The sequence below is a fragment of the Dipodomys ordii genome, unplaced genomic scaffold (assembly GCF_000151885.1).
Source record: "Dipodomys ordii isolate 6190 unplaced genomic scaffold, Dord_2.0 Scaffold51, whole genome shotgun sequence".
Classification (NCBI taxonomy): domain Eukaryota; kingdom Metazoa; phylum Chordata; class Mammalia; order Rodentia; family Heteromyidae; genus Dipodomys; species Dipodomys ordii.
In genome coordinates this window covers 4,958,980-4,973,171 of record NW_012267267.1, presented here as the reverse complement: position 1 = coordinate 4,973,171, position 14,192 = coordinate 4,958,980, and the positions used below count along the sequence as shown (strand labels likewise).

The window sequence follows — 14,192 nt, the reverse complement described above, 5'->3', positions numbered from 1 at the left end:
AGGCTAGCATTCTTCCACTGGAGCCACAGCTTCACTTCAGCTTTTTGATGAGTAATTAGAGATAAGAGTGTCCCAGACTTTCCTGCCTGGGCTGGCTTCAAATAGCAATCCTCAGATCTCAGCCTCCTGAGTAGCTAAGATTGCAGGTGTGAGCCACAGTTGCCTGGATTTACACATATTTTTAAGCATTGATTGTTCTAGGTTACAGAAAGAAAGGGACTGGGCAGCCAGGCACCGGTGGCTTAGGCTTGTAATCCTAGCTACTCATGAGGCTGAGATATGAGGATCACTGTTTAAAGCTAGACTGGGCAGGAAAGTCCATGAGAAAACCATAAGTAGCACTGCGGCTCAAAGTGGTAGAGTGCTAGCCATGAGTGAAAAAGCTCAGGGATAGTGCCCTGGCTCTGTATTCAAGCCCCATGACCACCACCATTACTGCCACCAACAAAAGGGACTTGCTCTGAAGCATGAAGACTGGTGTAGTAACAAATCACTGTAGCCATTGACACTGTCAGTTGCGTAGTTTATTTCACTAGACTGCAATTTTATACACAGTATGAAGGGGTCGCCAAGTAGCACATAATATAGTTTACTTTCTGTACTGTTGAAGAACCCATTTGTTTTAAAACATTATATCATAATATCCTATCATTAAAACATTATTCAGTGAATTTTTTTCCCAACTACATATAAATGGAGGTTCACCAACACACGGTGCAAGAAGGTCTTTATAACATATTTGAATCACAAAATGTGAATCTAAAATACATCACTGTAATTAGAACACTACTTTAAAGTTACAATGTCCCATGTCTTAGTAGCCAGATTTGATCAATCCTTATATAAATCAAAAGCAGTTTGGTGGGTAACTTCTTGGATAACTGGCAGCAGCTTTATACTATGATTTCAAAAGAAATCTTTAATTAAGAACCAACATTCCACAATTTTAAAATGCCTTCCCTTATGTGAGTAATGTTCTCGGAGTCAAAATGAGACATTTTAAAATTTTAAATGAATAAAGGAATAAATGTGACCCTGACCAAACTGAGAGGCTGGGGTTGTCATATTAGATTTCGTAGAAACCTAAGAAAAGTATTGAGTGGGACTGGATATGAAGTGTAAAGAAACAAACTTCCTTTTTCAAACATCTTGTGTTCTTTGCCCCTCCCACTGCATTACAAATAAAACACTCTTTCCAGGAAATGACGTAAACAAGCCAGAGAGAAGTTTCTTCATTTTTTTTTTCCATTGTGCACATTGGGGCAGTGGGATGCTAAGCAGTTAAATAAGAAATAGAACTCCTTGGTCAAAGAATCACATCATCACACATGTATCAGGGAGGGCTAACTGCTGAGAATTTTTCCTGTGTTTCCTTTTTCTCTCCCCCAAAGTCTGAGAATGTTTCAAAGTTCAATAAATAGTAGAAAAATAATCCTTTACTTAGAAATTTTGAGATGCATCATTTAGAGCTTAACATTTGAGTGCCACACAGCAACCGTGGTGTCTAGGTACCGCTAAGAAACAAAGAACAATCTTCAATGCACACGTAGGGTGCCTGAGTATGCCACGTCCCCTGTCTCTGGAGGAGTAGTCTTTCCTCTTTTCCAGTTAAGGACAGCCAGAGGCTTCTGGCTCCTGAGAACATTCCTCTGGCTCCGTTTCCTTTACCCACGTGTCTCTGTGTTTGGAGGTTCGCCTTCTGTTCCATTCCATTAGCGTTATGGCAGGTCTATTAATCAGGCTTCCTTTTCCCCTCCATTCCCAAGCCAGCATCAGTCCTCACAAACGTGATTTGGTGGTGGTTTCTGTTTTTAAACATGTCAGCCTGCAGCAAATGGATGAGACCACTCTAGACAAAGCACAAACCACAGGGATCGCCTGCATTTTTCCTGCAGGTTTTAGGCTCTTTTTCTTTCCAGGACATTCTGTATGTCCCAGATCCCATCTTCTTATGGAGGTGAGGAGATCGTTAGCACTCCGCATCGACGCTGTGTACTGTCACAGCTGCCTGTAAGTGGTGGCTGTGGTGAAGGGTGGGGTGGGGTGAGCGGTAGTGGTGGAACTTGTGGCTTAGTAGAGCTGCCGTCTGAGGTGGGGTATCCAGGTCCAAGTCCTCCTCATGGTTTCCAACATCAACCCCAGCTGACAAAGGGTCATTGTTGCATGGAGGATTCTCACTGTCCTCCTGTGGGCTCATCGTACTGTAGCCTAGAAAAGGAATAAACAAAGATGCAGCTGATGGCTTCAAGACACAAAGAAAATCTATTTAGAACTTCTAGGACAGGGGGAGTTGCTCCTATTTTTGCCATATGTAAGCATAAACACTTGCACACTATCAACAGATGCAGCTGGCTTACTTTTAAAGGGCTCCAGAGTTAACATTTTTCTCTTAAAAACAACAGCACAATCAATAGTTATTTTTAGGTAATTAAAGTATGATGGTAACAAAGTAAACAAGGATCCTTTATCTCAAATCTCCATATATCAACAACGATTAAAAAAGAAAAAAGGGAATCACCTCATATATTCCTCTGTCTATCTATCTATCCATCCCTCTATCTATCCCTCATTGGCAATTAGGGTGCTATACCACTAGTCTTCTTCTGGTGATTAAGAATGTTTCCTGAATTAAAGAAATCCACACAAATAAGTGATCAGTGGATATGAGAAAGCTACAAACAGGACTCAGATCCATTGGGTGGGTGGGGGAAAAGTTGAGCACTGAAATCCTGCATCTGGTGCCAGTAAGTAAAAAACCAAGTGGTACCATTACTTGCACACCTGCTCCTCAGCAGGCACGCATGTCAGCTAATTCTTGTACATTGCTGAGGCATGCATTTTAATATCCATGATACAAAGGGGGGAGAGGATGATCAGAAAAGTTAAGGAACTTGCCCAGGGTTCTAGCACTTAATAAAACACCAACTCCATACCTTCCCGTAGCAACTGAAAGAGGAATCAACTATTCTCTGTGTGAGCTGGCTCGCCGTGTTTAAACATTAATTTCTTTCAGAATTCGAAGTCATGCATGTTTCAAAAGAAAATGTCTTTGTTGATCAAAGGATTCTGTTTCAGGAATCCTGGCATGTTTTTAAATATTGCAGAAATCTCCCTTTAAACGTTTTGAAAAGTGACAGCTCATTAATATTTTTGCCACATCTACAGTTGGCAAATCAGCATTCACTCATGGTAAGTGCTATCACATTTATGGCTACAAAGTTGATCTGCTTGAACACAGCCAAGTAAGAGGAGTTTATGGTGGAAAATGTATGTTCTGTGCAAAAACCAAACCAAAACAAAAAAACAAACCGAGAAAGGCAAATGAATCCTCAGTGAAATGTTATTGAAATGACAGAATTATTTAACAGTCAGCAAACATTTATTAGCCACCTCCTGTGTACAAGTCACTATGTTGGGCTCTCAGGGGAGATATAAAGATGCAAACTTGGTCCATCAGAAAGAGCTGAAAAGTCAGTGTGGGAGAAGTAAAACAAATACAAGCACAGGTGAATGAATTACTCATTAGCTGCAGACCATATGGGCTGGAAGGGGGTATGACAAGCCATGAATAAATGATGTCTTCTTTCCTTAATGAGTATACAATTAAGTATGAGTCAGATGCTAACCGAACTAGGCTTCCTCTAATGCAGATAGTATGAATGGCATAATGGAAGTATGATTGCAATCCAAAAGAGGGAATCACTAATTCTGGGTGGGGAGTGAGGAAGCATTTCAGAACTAATATTTTAGTTGGTCTTAAATGGATGAAGAAGAATTTGGTAAGAAAGATGAATAGGAGTTTGGTATGAAGGGCTGAGCAAAGACAGGATGAGACCAGCCACAGAAGTGAGGAGATGGAAAGCTGTCCCTGTGCCTGTGGCGTGGATGTGTGCTAGCTAGGGAATAGAACACATGCAAATGGAAGGTAATTTAAAGTTAGATCCCGAAGATCATATCAAAGAGAAGGAAATGGAGATGTGATTCAAGGTTTTTGGAAAAATCCTGGCACAATTATTTCTATATTAAGGGAGTCTGGCTGGTAATTTGAAGGATGGATGGAAGAGACAGGAAGCTATTACAATAGCTCAGCTGGGAATGAAGTTAAAATAAGGAGTGGGCTGGACAGCTATAAGTTGTTAAACTATCAGGCGTGAATGACCAATGACATGGTGTGTGTGTGTGTGTGTGTGTGTGTGTGTGTGTGTGTGTGTCTGTGTCTGTGTGTGTGTGTAGACAACTATTACTTCAAATCAGGATGATGAGAGAAGAGATCCAGAAACCCCAAGCTCAGGAAGGAAGTTTTTGCTTCTGCACAGCTGATTATTGAGAGTTCTGTGGCGTGCATATGACATTACTCACAAATACAGGAGCACTGCCTGCAAAGCCAAGGAGCTCACTAGGTGAAGAAAAGAGTGGAAGGTACGAACACATGCAGTAACTCTGAGCAATGGCTGAAAGACTCTGCTGGCTTTGGGCAATACTGACAAGCTTGGTGTGTGGGAAAGGAAGTAGGAAATGTCACTGGATAGGCAGATGAAGGTTGGCCAAGAAGGCTGGTCCAAGTCTCAAGAAGAGATGTAGTGACAGGCAATGGCAGGGTGGGGTGGAGTGACAATGAGGAGGCTGGACAGAAGGAAGGTAGAGTCAGATTCAGAGGACAGAGACTGGAGCCCACAACTCTCCAGGAGATGTTCATAGGGGAGGGGAGGGATCCTAGAGTGGGATCCTAGCAGTGTCTGGAGATGGAGCAACAGGTAGCTTCAAGAGACTGTTCCAGGGCAGAGCAAGCTGGATGGTTCTGCCATCCTCGGATAAGGCCAAAGGCTTCCAGGTTCAGAGGCTGGGGAAATAGTGATATGTTCAGGAGCCAGGACAAGTTCGGCAGCTTCTCAGCTTTGGTAGTGTAGTGCTGAGTCTAAAATGAGAGTTGGTGTAAGACTCTGAAATCTGAGTGACATAGGGTAGAATCTCATGCTGCCTGCAGAAAGAGTGACATTGAAAACATGAGTTGGGCAAAGACGCTTTGTCTATGTGGACTACTCAAATACCCCAGGGATAGTTTTTCATCTCTGCTGCCTGCCAAGTTTTGCCTGGCATGACATTCACTAGTCTTATTTAATATAGAAACCACTGGACGATTTACTGAGTCCTGCCCAGGGGTTTTGACAAGAGTCCAGTGATACACTGATCCAGGCTGGCCCCAGGCCACCTGGTTACTGCTGGATAGGGATGATGTAGCTGTCTCCAGACAACTTTATTATTTGTCCTATCCTTCTGTAACTGCTTCTGAATGAGCACCTCAGCACAGACCCCTCCTGGAGTACAACCCATATACTACAGCCATTTCATTTCCTTGTTATCATACTGCTATTATTTGGATCTGAGATTCAAGGCTCATATGCTAAAGATGGGTGTACTTTCGGGAAGTGATTGGCTCCTGCAAGTTCTGACTTGACCAATGGAGCATTCCATAATGGATTTAGAATACACTGGCGTTATTGGGGGTTGGGTCTAGTTGGTGAAGTAGGTCACTGGGAAGATACCATGGGAAGAACTAACTCATTCCCAGCCCTTCCACACCAGACACAAGAATGTGCTCTACTTCGTCCTTTTGCCATGACTTTCCACCTTGCCACGGTCCAGTTAATCATGGATGGAAACCTCTGAAGCCATGATCCAAAGTGAATCTTTCTTCCCTTTTTCCTTTTTTTGGGTCACTTGTGGGGCTTGAACTCAGGGCCTGGGTGTGGTCTCTGAGCTCTTCTGTTCAAGTCTAGTGTTCTACCACTTTGATTCACAGCACCACTTCTGGTTTTCTAGTGGTTAACTGGAGATAAAGCGTCTCAAGGACTTTCCTGCCCAGGATGGCTTTGAACTGTGACTCTCAGATCTCAGCCTCTGGAGTAGGTAGGATTGTAGGAGTGAGCCACCAGCACCCAGCTTTCTTTCCTCTTAAATTCTTTCTCTCCAATGCTAGTGGTTAAACTCCCTGTATGGTCCTTTTTTCAGAATTGATGGTAATCAGAAGGTGTAGAAGCAGGACTAAGACACATTTTTTCACTGAACAAATGAAATGCTCAGTGGCAGGCAGTTCTTCTGGGAGCAGTGATCAATCATTAAGGACAGACAGGGCCCTGACCCAGTATGAGGAATCATTCCTTGAACACAAATGCGCTAACACTTTTATAGAACTTATTACTTTCCTGAGGCATGTGTAGAAAAGTATCTGCAAAGACAATCTCAGGTGAGAACAGGCCTCAGGAAGATGACCAGGCATCCATAAAGAGAATGTGGACTAGACTCTTAGACTTTGGTGCTCTGCTGACACATGTATCTCATGGTTTCTGTAAAATATTTTATTTGTTGCGGACATTAGGTCTCTCTAGGGACTCAGACACCACCGTGTGGCCAAAGGGAGTCACTGCAGGAAGATATGGGAACACTTGTAGAACAGTTCTCTTTTTGACTATTAATTTCATGTTTCAGTATTTGCCTCAAGTATTTTGGAATCTTCTGAGAACAAAGGGAATATTCTTCTTTTTTGCTGGAGAATAATTGTTGCTCAGTATGTGCAAGTATGAAGTTTCGAATAATATAGTAACCGAAATATAAATTCACAAGAAACAAATAAATATATGTTGATGTTTAATTAAAAATAAACTAGGAGTTGACTTACACTGAGAAATACAAGGAAATACTAGGCAAAGCAGAAACACAATAAGCATATGTAGATAGTAACTGTCACCTCTGTTTACTTGTGGCTGTAGCTGCTGATAAACAATCACTTTTAAGTGCTCTTAGAATATTGTCATAATTGGGGCCATGGTTGTATGTAGCTCAGTACAGAGCACATATGATGCATGTACAAGAGCCAGGGCTCAATCCCAAGAACCCTCTCTCTCTCACACACACACACACACGCACACACACACAAAACTGCCCAGGCCTGCTTTTCCAAGAAATATTCTCAACTTAAGTAGCTTTCCTTTTAAAGTGTAAAAATTAAAATTAGAGCTGGGTACTGGTGGCTCATGCCTGTAATCCTAGCTTCATATGAGGCTGTGATCTGAGGATCATGGTTCAAAGCCAGCTAGGGGAGAAAAATCCATGACACTCTTTAGAAAAAGCTGGAAGTGGTGCTGTGTCCTAAGTGGTAGAGAGCTAGCCTTGAGCACAAAGAGGCTCAGGGACAGCACCCAGACCCTGAGTTCAAGTGCCCAGGACTGGCAAAACAAAACAAAATATTATTTTTCTTTTTACAATACTAGGGATTGAATTACATGGCAGTTCCTTTATCACTTGAGCCATCCATACTTTTGAACCATAATTTGAGGTCCAAATTAATTTACTAAGGTTTCAACAGTTTGTTAAAACAAACCTCCAGCCCCTTTCTGCCTTGGTTGCTTTTGAGGTGGATCACACTTTATTCTCTGGGCTAGCCTGGGCTATGATCCTCCTATTAGTGTTTTCCCATGTTGCTGGGGATGATAGGCAGCTCACATTGTATCAAGTCACTGTGCTTCCCCAGTAGCTGGGATAACAGTCACATGCTACTGCACCTAGCCATAGTTTGAGATGAAGCCCTCCAAACTTTTCTGCCAGGGCCTGCCTCCAAATGTGATCCATCCCTCAACTTCTGCCTGGTAGCTAGCTAAGATTACAGGCTTGAGCTAGTGTACTCAGCCTACAATCGGATTTCTTTAAACTTCAAGACCCTACTAGCCACGTAGAATGTTTTTAATAAAAAATACATCTGGGGGCTGGGAAGGTGGCTCAGTGGTAGAGTGCTTGCCTTGCATGCATGAGGCCCTGGGTTCGAGTTCTTAGCACCACATAAGCAAAAAGAAAAAAGCCGGAAGTGGCACTGTGGCTCAAGTGGTAGAGTGCTAGCTTTGAGCTGAAGAGCTGAGGGACAGCTCCCAGGCCCAGAGTTCAGGCCCCATGACTGGACCCCCCCCCAAAAAATAAAAAATACATCTGGAAGCTTCCATATTTAGCTGGTCAACCTTTAGTTTTAATTCTTGGGATGGCTCTGCTCTTAACTCTACCATATGTAGGAACTCCAATAGTCACAGCATGGGTTTTGAGTTTGCTTTTGTGCATTTCACCAAAAAGACTCATGGAAATCTACCACTGGGCAGCACAGATCAGGGCTACAGTTCTGTTACCACTGTGGCCTCCTAAAGTGAACTGTCTCCTCTCCATTTTCTTTGTCCATATCTTCTAAGTACATGGTCATACCCCAGCTTTAATCAGCCTCAGGAATATATGCATTCATTTATGGTTTCCTCCTGCATTGTAAATCCCTTCAGAGAAGAGCAGGGGGTGGGAGGGGGGAGGGGGGCATATAGACAGAGAGGTTAAGCCTGAGCTCCAAGCCTATCATGCAATTGCATTTAGTCCTCACAACACAACAGGTAGAGTATTTAAGTTTTAAGAATTAGGAAATCAATCAAAACTTCTAATCCTAGTTACTCAGGAGGCTAAGATTGGAGGATCATGGGTCTAAGCCAGGACAGTGCATAAGACTCCTATCTTCAATTAACCCACAAAAAGCCAGAAACAGAGGTGTGTGGTAGAGTGCCGGGCTTGAGTGAAAAAGAGACAGCACCCAGGCCCTGAGTTCAAGCCCTAGTACAAAAGAAAAAGAAAGAAAACAAGAATGAATGAACTAGGAAGTTAAAGCCCAAAGTAGCTTGCTAGAATCTCAATAGTTTGTTAAAAGAAACAAGCCAAGAAACAAACCAAAACAAAAGGAAAGGTGGCTGGTAGAATTCAAAATGAGCTTGGCTTGACTCTTCTATACTCTTTCCACTGAACTCCCTTTATAGTACCCAGCAAACTGGAGATGCCCCCTACTAGCACTCCACGAGAGAACATTCAGATAAGTCAGCACTGTGTGGATAAAACTATGAGGGTGGAGATGCATGTACAGTTTACCCTGTTTATCCTCATTACAGGGACGCACCATGATGGCACCACTTCTAGTGACCCACTGGGCAGCTGCGGGACGGCGATATCACGTGGTTAGGCTCTCTTGATTTTACGACACATTGGGAATATGGGAATGTCATTGCCTTCTACTTCTTTTGTGTTAACATTCTGTCTGCCTGAAAAACTGTAGTATTGTATTCCTTAGAGAAAACAGGGATCCAATTACTGGGAGGAAAAATGAAAGCAGGCAAGCCCTTCACTGGATTCTTTGGGTTTTGGATACCGACACTGCACTATGAGTTTTATCTCAGCACACGCTTTCGATATCATTTTACTAAGACAGTGGGAGGGGCCAAAGGGATTTCAGAAACATCAGTCAGAATCCCAACTTGCTATTGATGTGATGGGTGGTGGGTTGGAAGAAATAGAGAGAGGGAGAGAGGAAAGAGGGCTAGGGAAAAGGATAGGGAGAAGGAGAGAGGGGAAAAGGGAGAGAGGGGGGAAGGGAGAGAGGGGAAGAGAGGGAGAGGGGGAGAAGAGGAGAGGGGGAGAGGGAGAGAGAGAGGGGGGGAGAGAGAGAATGAGAGAGAATGTATTCAATGTCCCTGCTGAATAAGAAATTATTTCTGTTGAACTTTAGTAGCCCCAAACCTGCTTTAGTATTCAAAGGAGAGGACACAAAACTGCCTAGCAGAAAGATTTTATGCTGGTTCAAAGTGTTTTTTGGTGGGGGGAGAGGGGAGAGGGGAAAGCCAAGGAAGTCAAGAAACTGAAAAATTTAAGTTGTGTGTTGGCTTCCCACAAGAACCAAAGGTTCTATATGCTCTGTGGGAACAATGTGAGTGAAAACCCAAATGAGAACAACAGTCTAAGTTTACACTGCAGAGGATCGGCTGCTCCCATTTTCCAAAGGGAATTTGATGCGCTGGCAGCTGTGCCCCAAGCCACACTGGCTGCCTGAAGGAATCTCACGAACTTCTCCTGTTGGTATGGAAACACACTGTGGCAGCGATGCTCCCGGAGAACCTGCTCTTTGCGATACCAGGAAGGGGAGAGGCCAAGGTGTGTGTGTGGGGGGGCAGAAGGGTGCTCTCTCCAGGAGAGAATGTAGAATTCCCTATTTCAGGGCTTCCTTCACATGGCTCTTGGTGCCCCCTTAGCTTCAACTGCCAGAGCATCGGTTGCACTGAACTTTATGTCACTGATGATTGGACCAATTCAAGCCTGGACTCCTAACTTTCCATTAAGGCTCGGTGCACAATGTTGCTTTGGCGAAGACTTCTCTGAGCATTCCAGACAAAGCCAGACAACAGGCTGGGAAGACTAGAGGAAGGCTAAGACTCTAATCAAGCCCCAAGGGTACACAGCTAGGAGATCCTTCAGTGAGTTGGTGTTCCATCACCAACACTGGGTGGTAGGCCCTAAGGGGATGTCTATCCATTGCACTGAGAAACAAGTGGAAGAGTGATTAGGTTCCATGCAGACTAAATGAATAACTTGTTTACGGAGAGAAACCTGGGAGCGAGCTGGGTGGCCAGAGGCAACCAGTCTATGCTGAGACTAAGTCAAACTATGTAATGCTTTGGTTGGGCTCAGTGGTTCCAGGCTGTAATCCCAGCTATGACAGAGGAAGAGATTGAGAGGGTTAGAGTTTCCAGGTCACCATGGGCAAAAAGTTAGAGATTCTATCTCAACAAATAAGTTGGCTGTGGTGGTTCATAGCTATGATTTTAACTAGGTGGGAGGCATAGATAGGAATACCATGGTCTGAGGCCAGCCCTGGGCAAAAATATACATGGCTTCATCTGAGAATTAACTAAAGCAAATAAGAGCTGGGGGTATAGCTTAAGTGATGGCATGCCTACCTAGCAAATACAAGGCTCTGAGTTCAAACTCCAGTACCACAAACACGAAATGTTCAAGGTATGGTAAAGACACTTGCACATCCATATTTACTGCTCCACTATTCTCAATAGCCAAATTATAGAAACAGCCCAGATGCCCCACAACAGGTGAGTAGATGAGTAAATGGTGATACACACACACACACACACACACACACACACACACACACACACACGGAATTTTACTCATCCATTAGAAGGGAAAGGGATTTTCAGGGAAATGGATGGACCTCCAACAACTCATGAGGTTTGTTCTAAGTGAGATAAGCCAAGTTCAGAGAACCAGTGGTGCATGTTTTCCCTCATATGGGGAAGTTAGATAACCTATTCAGGACTCTGCATTCCCACACAAATTATCAGACTAAAGGAGGACACCTTAAAGAGAGGGACTCAAATGTAACTTCTCTGAGCATTTAAAATACTATTTATTAAAATGAACTCTGGGAAATGGAAACATGCTTTTGTTGTTGTTACTGTTTTTTTTTTTTTTTAGGGTTGGGGTAGAGGAAAGGGCACAGGAAGGGTGAACAAAGGCAATCATGCTGTGAAAAATGATGTGAAAAATGACCTATGTAACTTGTGGGCAGAGATGGGAAGAAGAAACTGGGGGAAAGTAAAAGAAGAGATGACATTATCCAAAATAAAAAAGAAATGTACTCTCATTACTGACTCAGGAAATGGTATCTCCTCTGTATACCACCTTAATAATAACTATAGAAATTGATAAGAAATCAAGCACAGAGCAGGAGAGCGGGGAGAAGGGGAGTAGGTGTGTGCGATAGTCATCTCATAGGTTCTCACACAGGAAACCAGATCTTACCATGATCACTTTCTGTTCCTGACCGGCCCCAGTAGCGCCGCCTCCTTTCTGGACTGTGTGCGTGCCGTTCAATGACTGCGGCTATGAACCGGGTATTACTGACTGCGGGAAGACAAGGAGAGTTAGCACCACCCATGCCCAGCACCTTCATGGTGGTCAGCGCCCCTGCTCTGAGCATGCGCTGTCACACATTAGCAGAGTACTCTGACAGCTAGACTAAATAATATTTGTTTTGTTTTGGTGCTGGTCCTAGGGCTTGAACTCAGAGCCTGGGCCCTATCCCTGAGTTTCTTTTGCTCAAGGATAGTGATCTATCCTTAAGCCACAACTCTACTTCCAGCTTTTTGGTAGTTAATGGGAGAAAAGAGTCTCCTCAGTAGCTAGGATTATGGGCATGAATTACTGGTGCCTGGATAACTTTTAAAAGAATTCTAGGGCTAGGCACTGGTGGTTCACACCTATAATCCTAGCTACTCAGGAGACTGGGTACTGAGGATGTTTGGCGCTAGCCTGAGCAGGAAAGTTTGTTCTTATTCCTAATTAATCAGCAAAAAGCTGGCAGTGGAACTGTGGCCTAAATAGTAGAGTGCTATCCCTGAGTGAAAAACCTAAGGGACAATATCCAAGCCCTGAGTTCAGGCCCAACACCAGCACCAAACACAACACTAGACAAAACAAAATCTTAGGAGAGATAGAAAGGAGAGGAGGGGAGGGAAGAGAAGGGGAGAGGAGAAGAGAGGAAAGGAGGGGGCAGGGGAGGGGAGGGGAGGGGAGGGAAGAGAAGATTAGGGAAGGGAAGGGAGGGGAGGAGAGGAGGGCTGAATACAGGGAGAGGTACTTACTCCCACAACTTCATTTCTCAGGGAGCGGAATGAAGGTCAGAGCACCTCAACAACAACAGGACTCTCTTTTGATAAAGAAAATGCTCTCCCCCCCCATGTACTGTGTACACTAGCTAAGGGACTAAACAAATGCATCCTAGAAACTTTCTCTTTTTAAAACACTATGTTGGAAAGTTAATGAGGGGGAGAATGAAAGGAAAGCATAACCAAGCTTTTTTAGGCCACTTGATGCCAAAAAAAAAAAAAATCTTCTGAGATTTTTCCAAAACAAAGCAAAGCCCTTCACTTATTCCTAACAAAAAAGGGAGAGTGGGATAGAAAGAAAAAAAAGAAACGCAGCCAACTGTCAAAGCTTCTTAAATTTTAATACAAGCCAAAAGGACATGAGAAGGAATATTTATTCTGGATTTGCCTCCTGCTGACAACGGCTGCACAAGGCAGCTGGATACTCACTGATGCCCCTGTCTTCGTGGCTGTCCTCGTCTCTTTCATCTCTGTCATTCTCCAGGTTGGACATACGCACTGACATTTCTACCCATCATTAAAAAGAGAGAAACATGACTATTTAATCAAACAAAACCACCCACTTTAATACCCTGCTGAGCAATCATGTGATGGCTGGGTGACAGCATTCCATCCAGCGTGTATCTGGGACGTAGTTTGGGATTTAGCTCCATGGAAGATGCTTGCCTAGCATGTGCTGGGTTCAATCCCTCACACAGACAAAACAGAAACAACAGAAAGAGTGAATCTCATTTTAGAAGGGAATGAACTAATGTCCCCAGCCCATCACACTTTTAAAAGGAGGAAACAGAGACTAAAAGGAGAAAAGAAGTTGATGGAGCCAAATAATGGCTAATTTCTCCTAAAGTCCCTGATATGGGAGAAAAAGGGTCTAACCCACGGCTGACTGCTGACTCAGTAGTATTACAAAAACTTGTCAAAGGCTAAACCTAAGGCAACACTGGATGATGGTCATCCTTGCTTAGCCAAATCTCAACAAAGGCAGGCTCTGTCACCATCTCTCGGGTTAACTCAGGCAATATTTCCCCTGTAGTCACCAAATGGTCGAGAGCATCAACCTGTTACTACTGCTGCAAGGCTGAGGAAGTGGCCAGGGAGAAAGATAAACCATTTTTGTAAAGGTCAGGTTAGCACATCCCTGGGGGACTGGGGATGACCATTAAATGGTCTTGTTCCTTTTAGTAAGTATGGATAAGCCAGGAGCCAGTGGGTCACACCTCTAATCTTAGCTAGGAGGCTGAGATCTGAGGGTTGTGATTCAAAGCCAGCCTGGGCAGAAAAGTCCAAGAGATTTTTATCTCCAATTAACCACCAAAAAGCCAGAAGTCAATCTGTGGCTTAAGTGGTAGAATGCGTGTGCATATGCGCGCGCAGACACAGACACAGACACAGACACACAGACACAGACACACAGACACACACACACACACATACACACACGTCAAAGGGACAACATTCAGGCCCTGAATTCAAACTTCAGTACAGATAGACCACACACATACAGACATAGATCCAGCTATAGACAGACAGACACACACATGCAAGTACAAACAACAGGCTTAAAACTCTTGGTATCAAGGTCATGTTTACAGATGAGTTCTTTTGTACTTGGGTTTAATGACTCTTTTCAGATAAACAACTATTTTCGTGACACTGATAACTGTAATT

General features: G+C 43.6%; 1 protein-coding gene across 1 annotated transcript in view; it reads right to left on the bottom strand.

The window, feature by feature from the left end:
• Window positions 1-1,246: 1,246 nt before the first annotated feature.
• Window positions 1,247-14,192, bottom strand: part of Cachd1 (cache domain containing 1) — a 221,741-nt gene continuing 208,795 nt past the window's right edge. The window contains exons 26-28 of the mRNA XM_013020541.1: window positions 12,954-13,031; window positions 11,659-11,760; window positions 1,247-2,208 (exon numbers count right to left, since the gene is read on the bottom strand). Of these exons, the coding sequence (XP_012875995.1) occupies window positions 1,970-2,208; window positions 11,659-11,760; window positions 12,954-13,031 (419 nt within the window). The 3' untranslated portion in view covers window positions 1,247-1,969. The remainder of the gene's footprint in view (window positions 2,209-11,658; window positions 11,761-12,953; window positions 13,032-14,192) is intronic.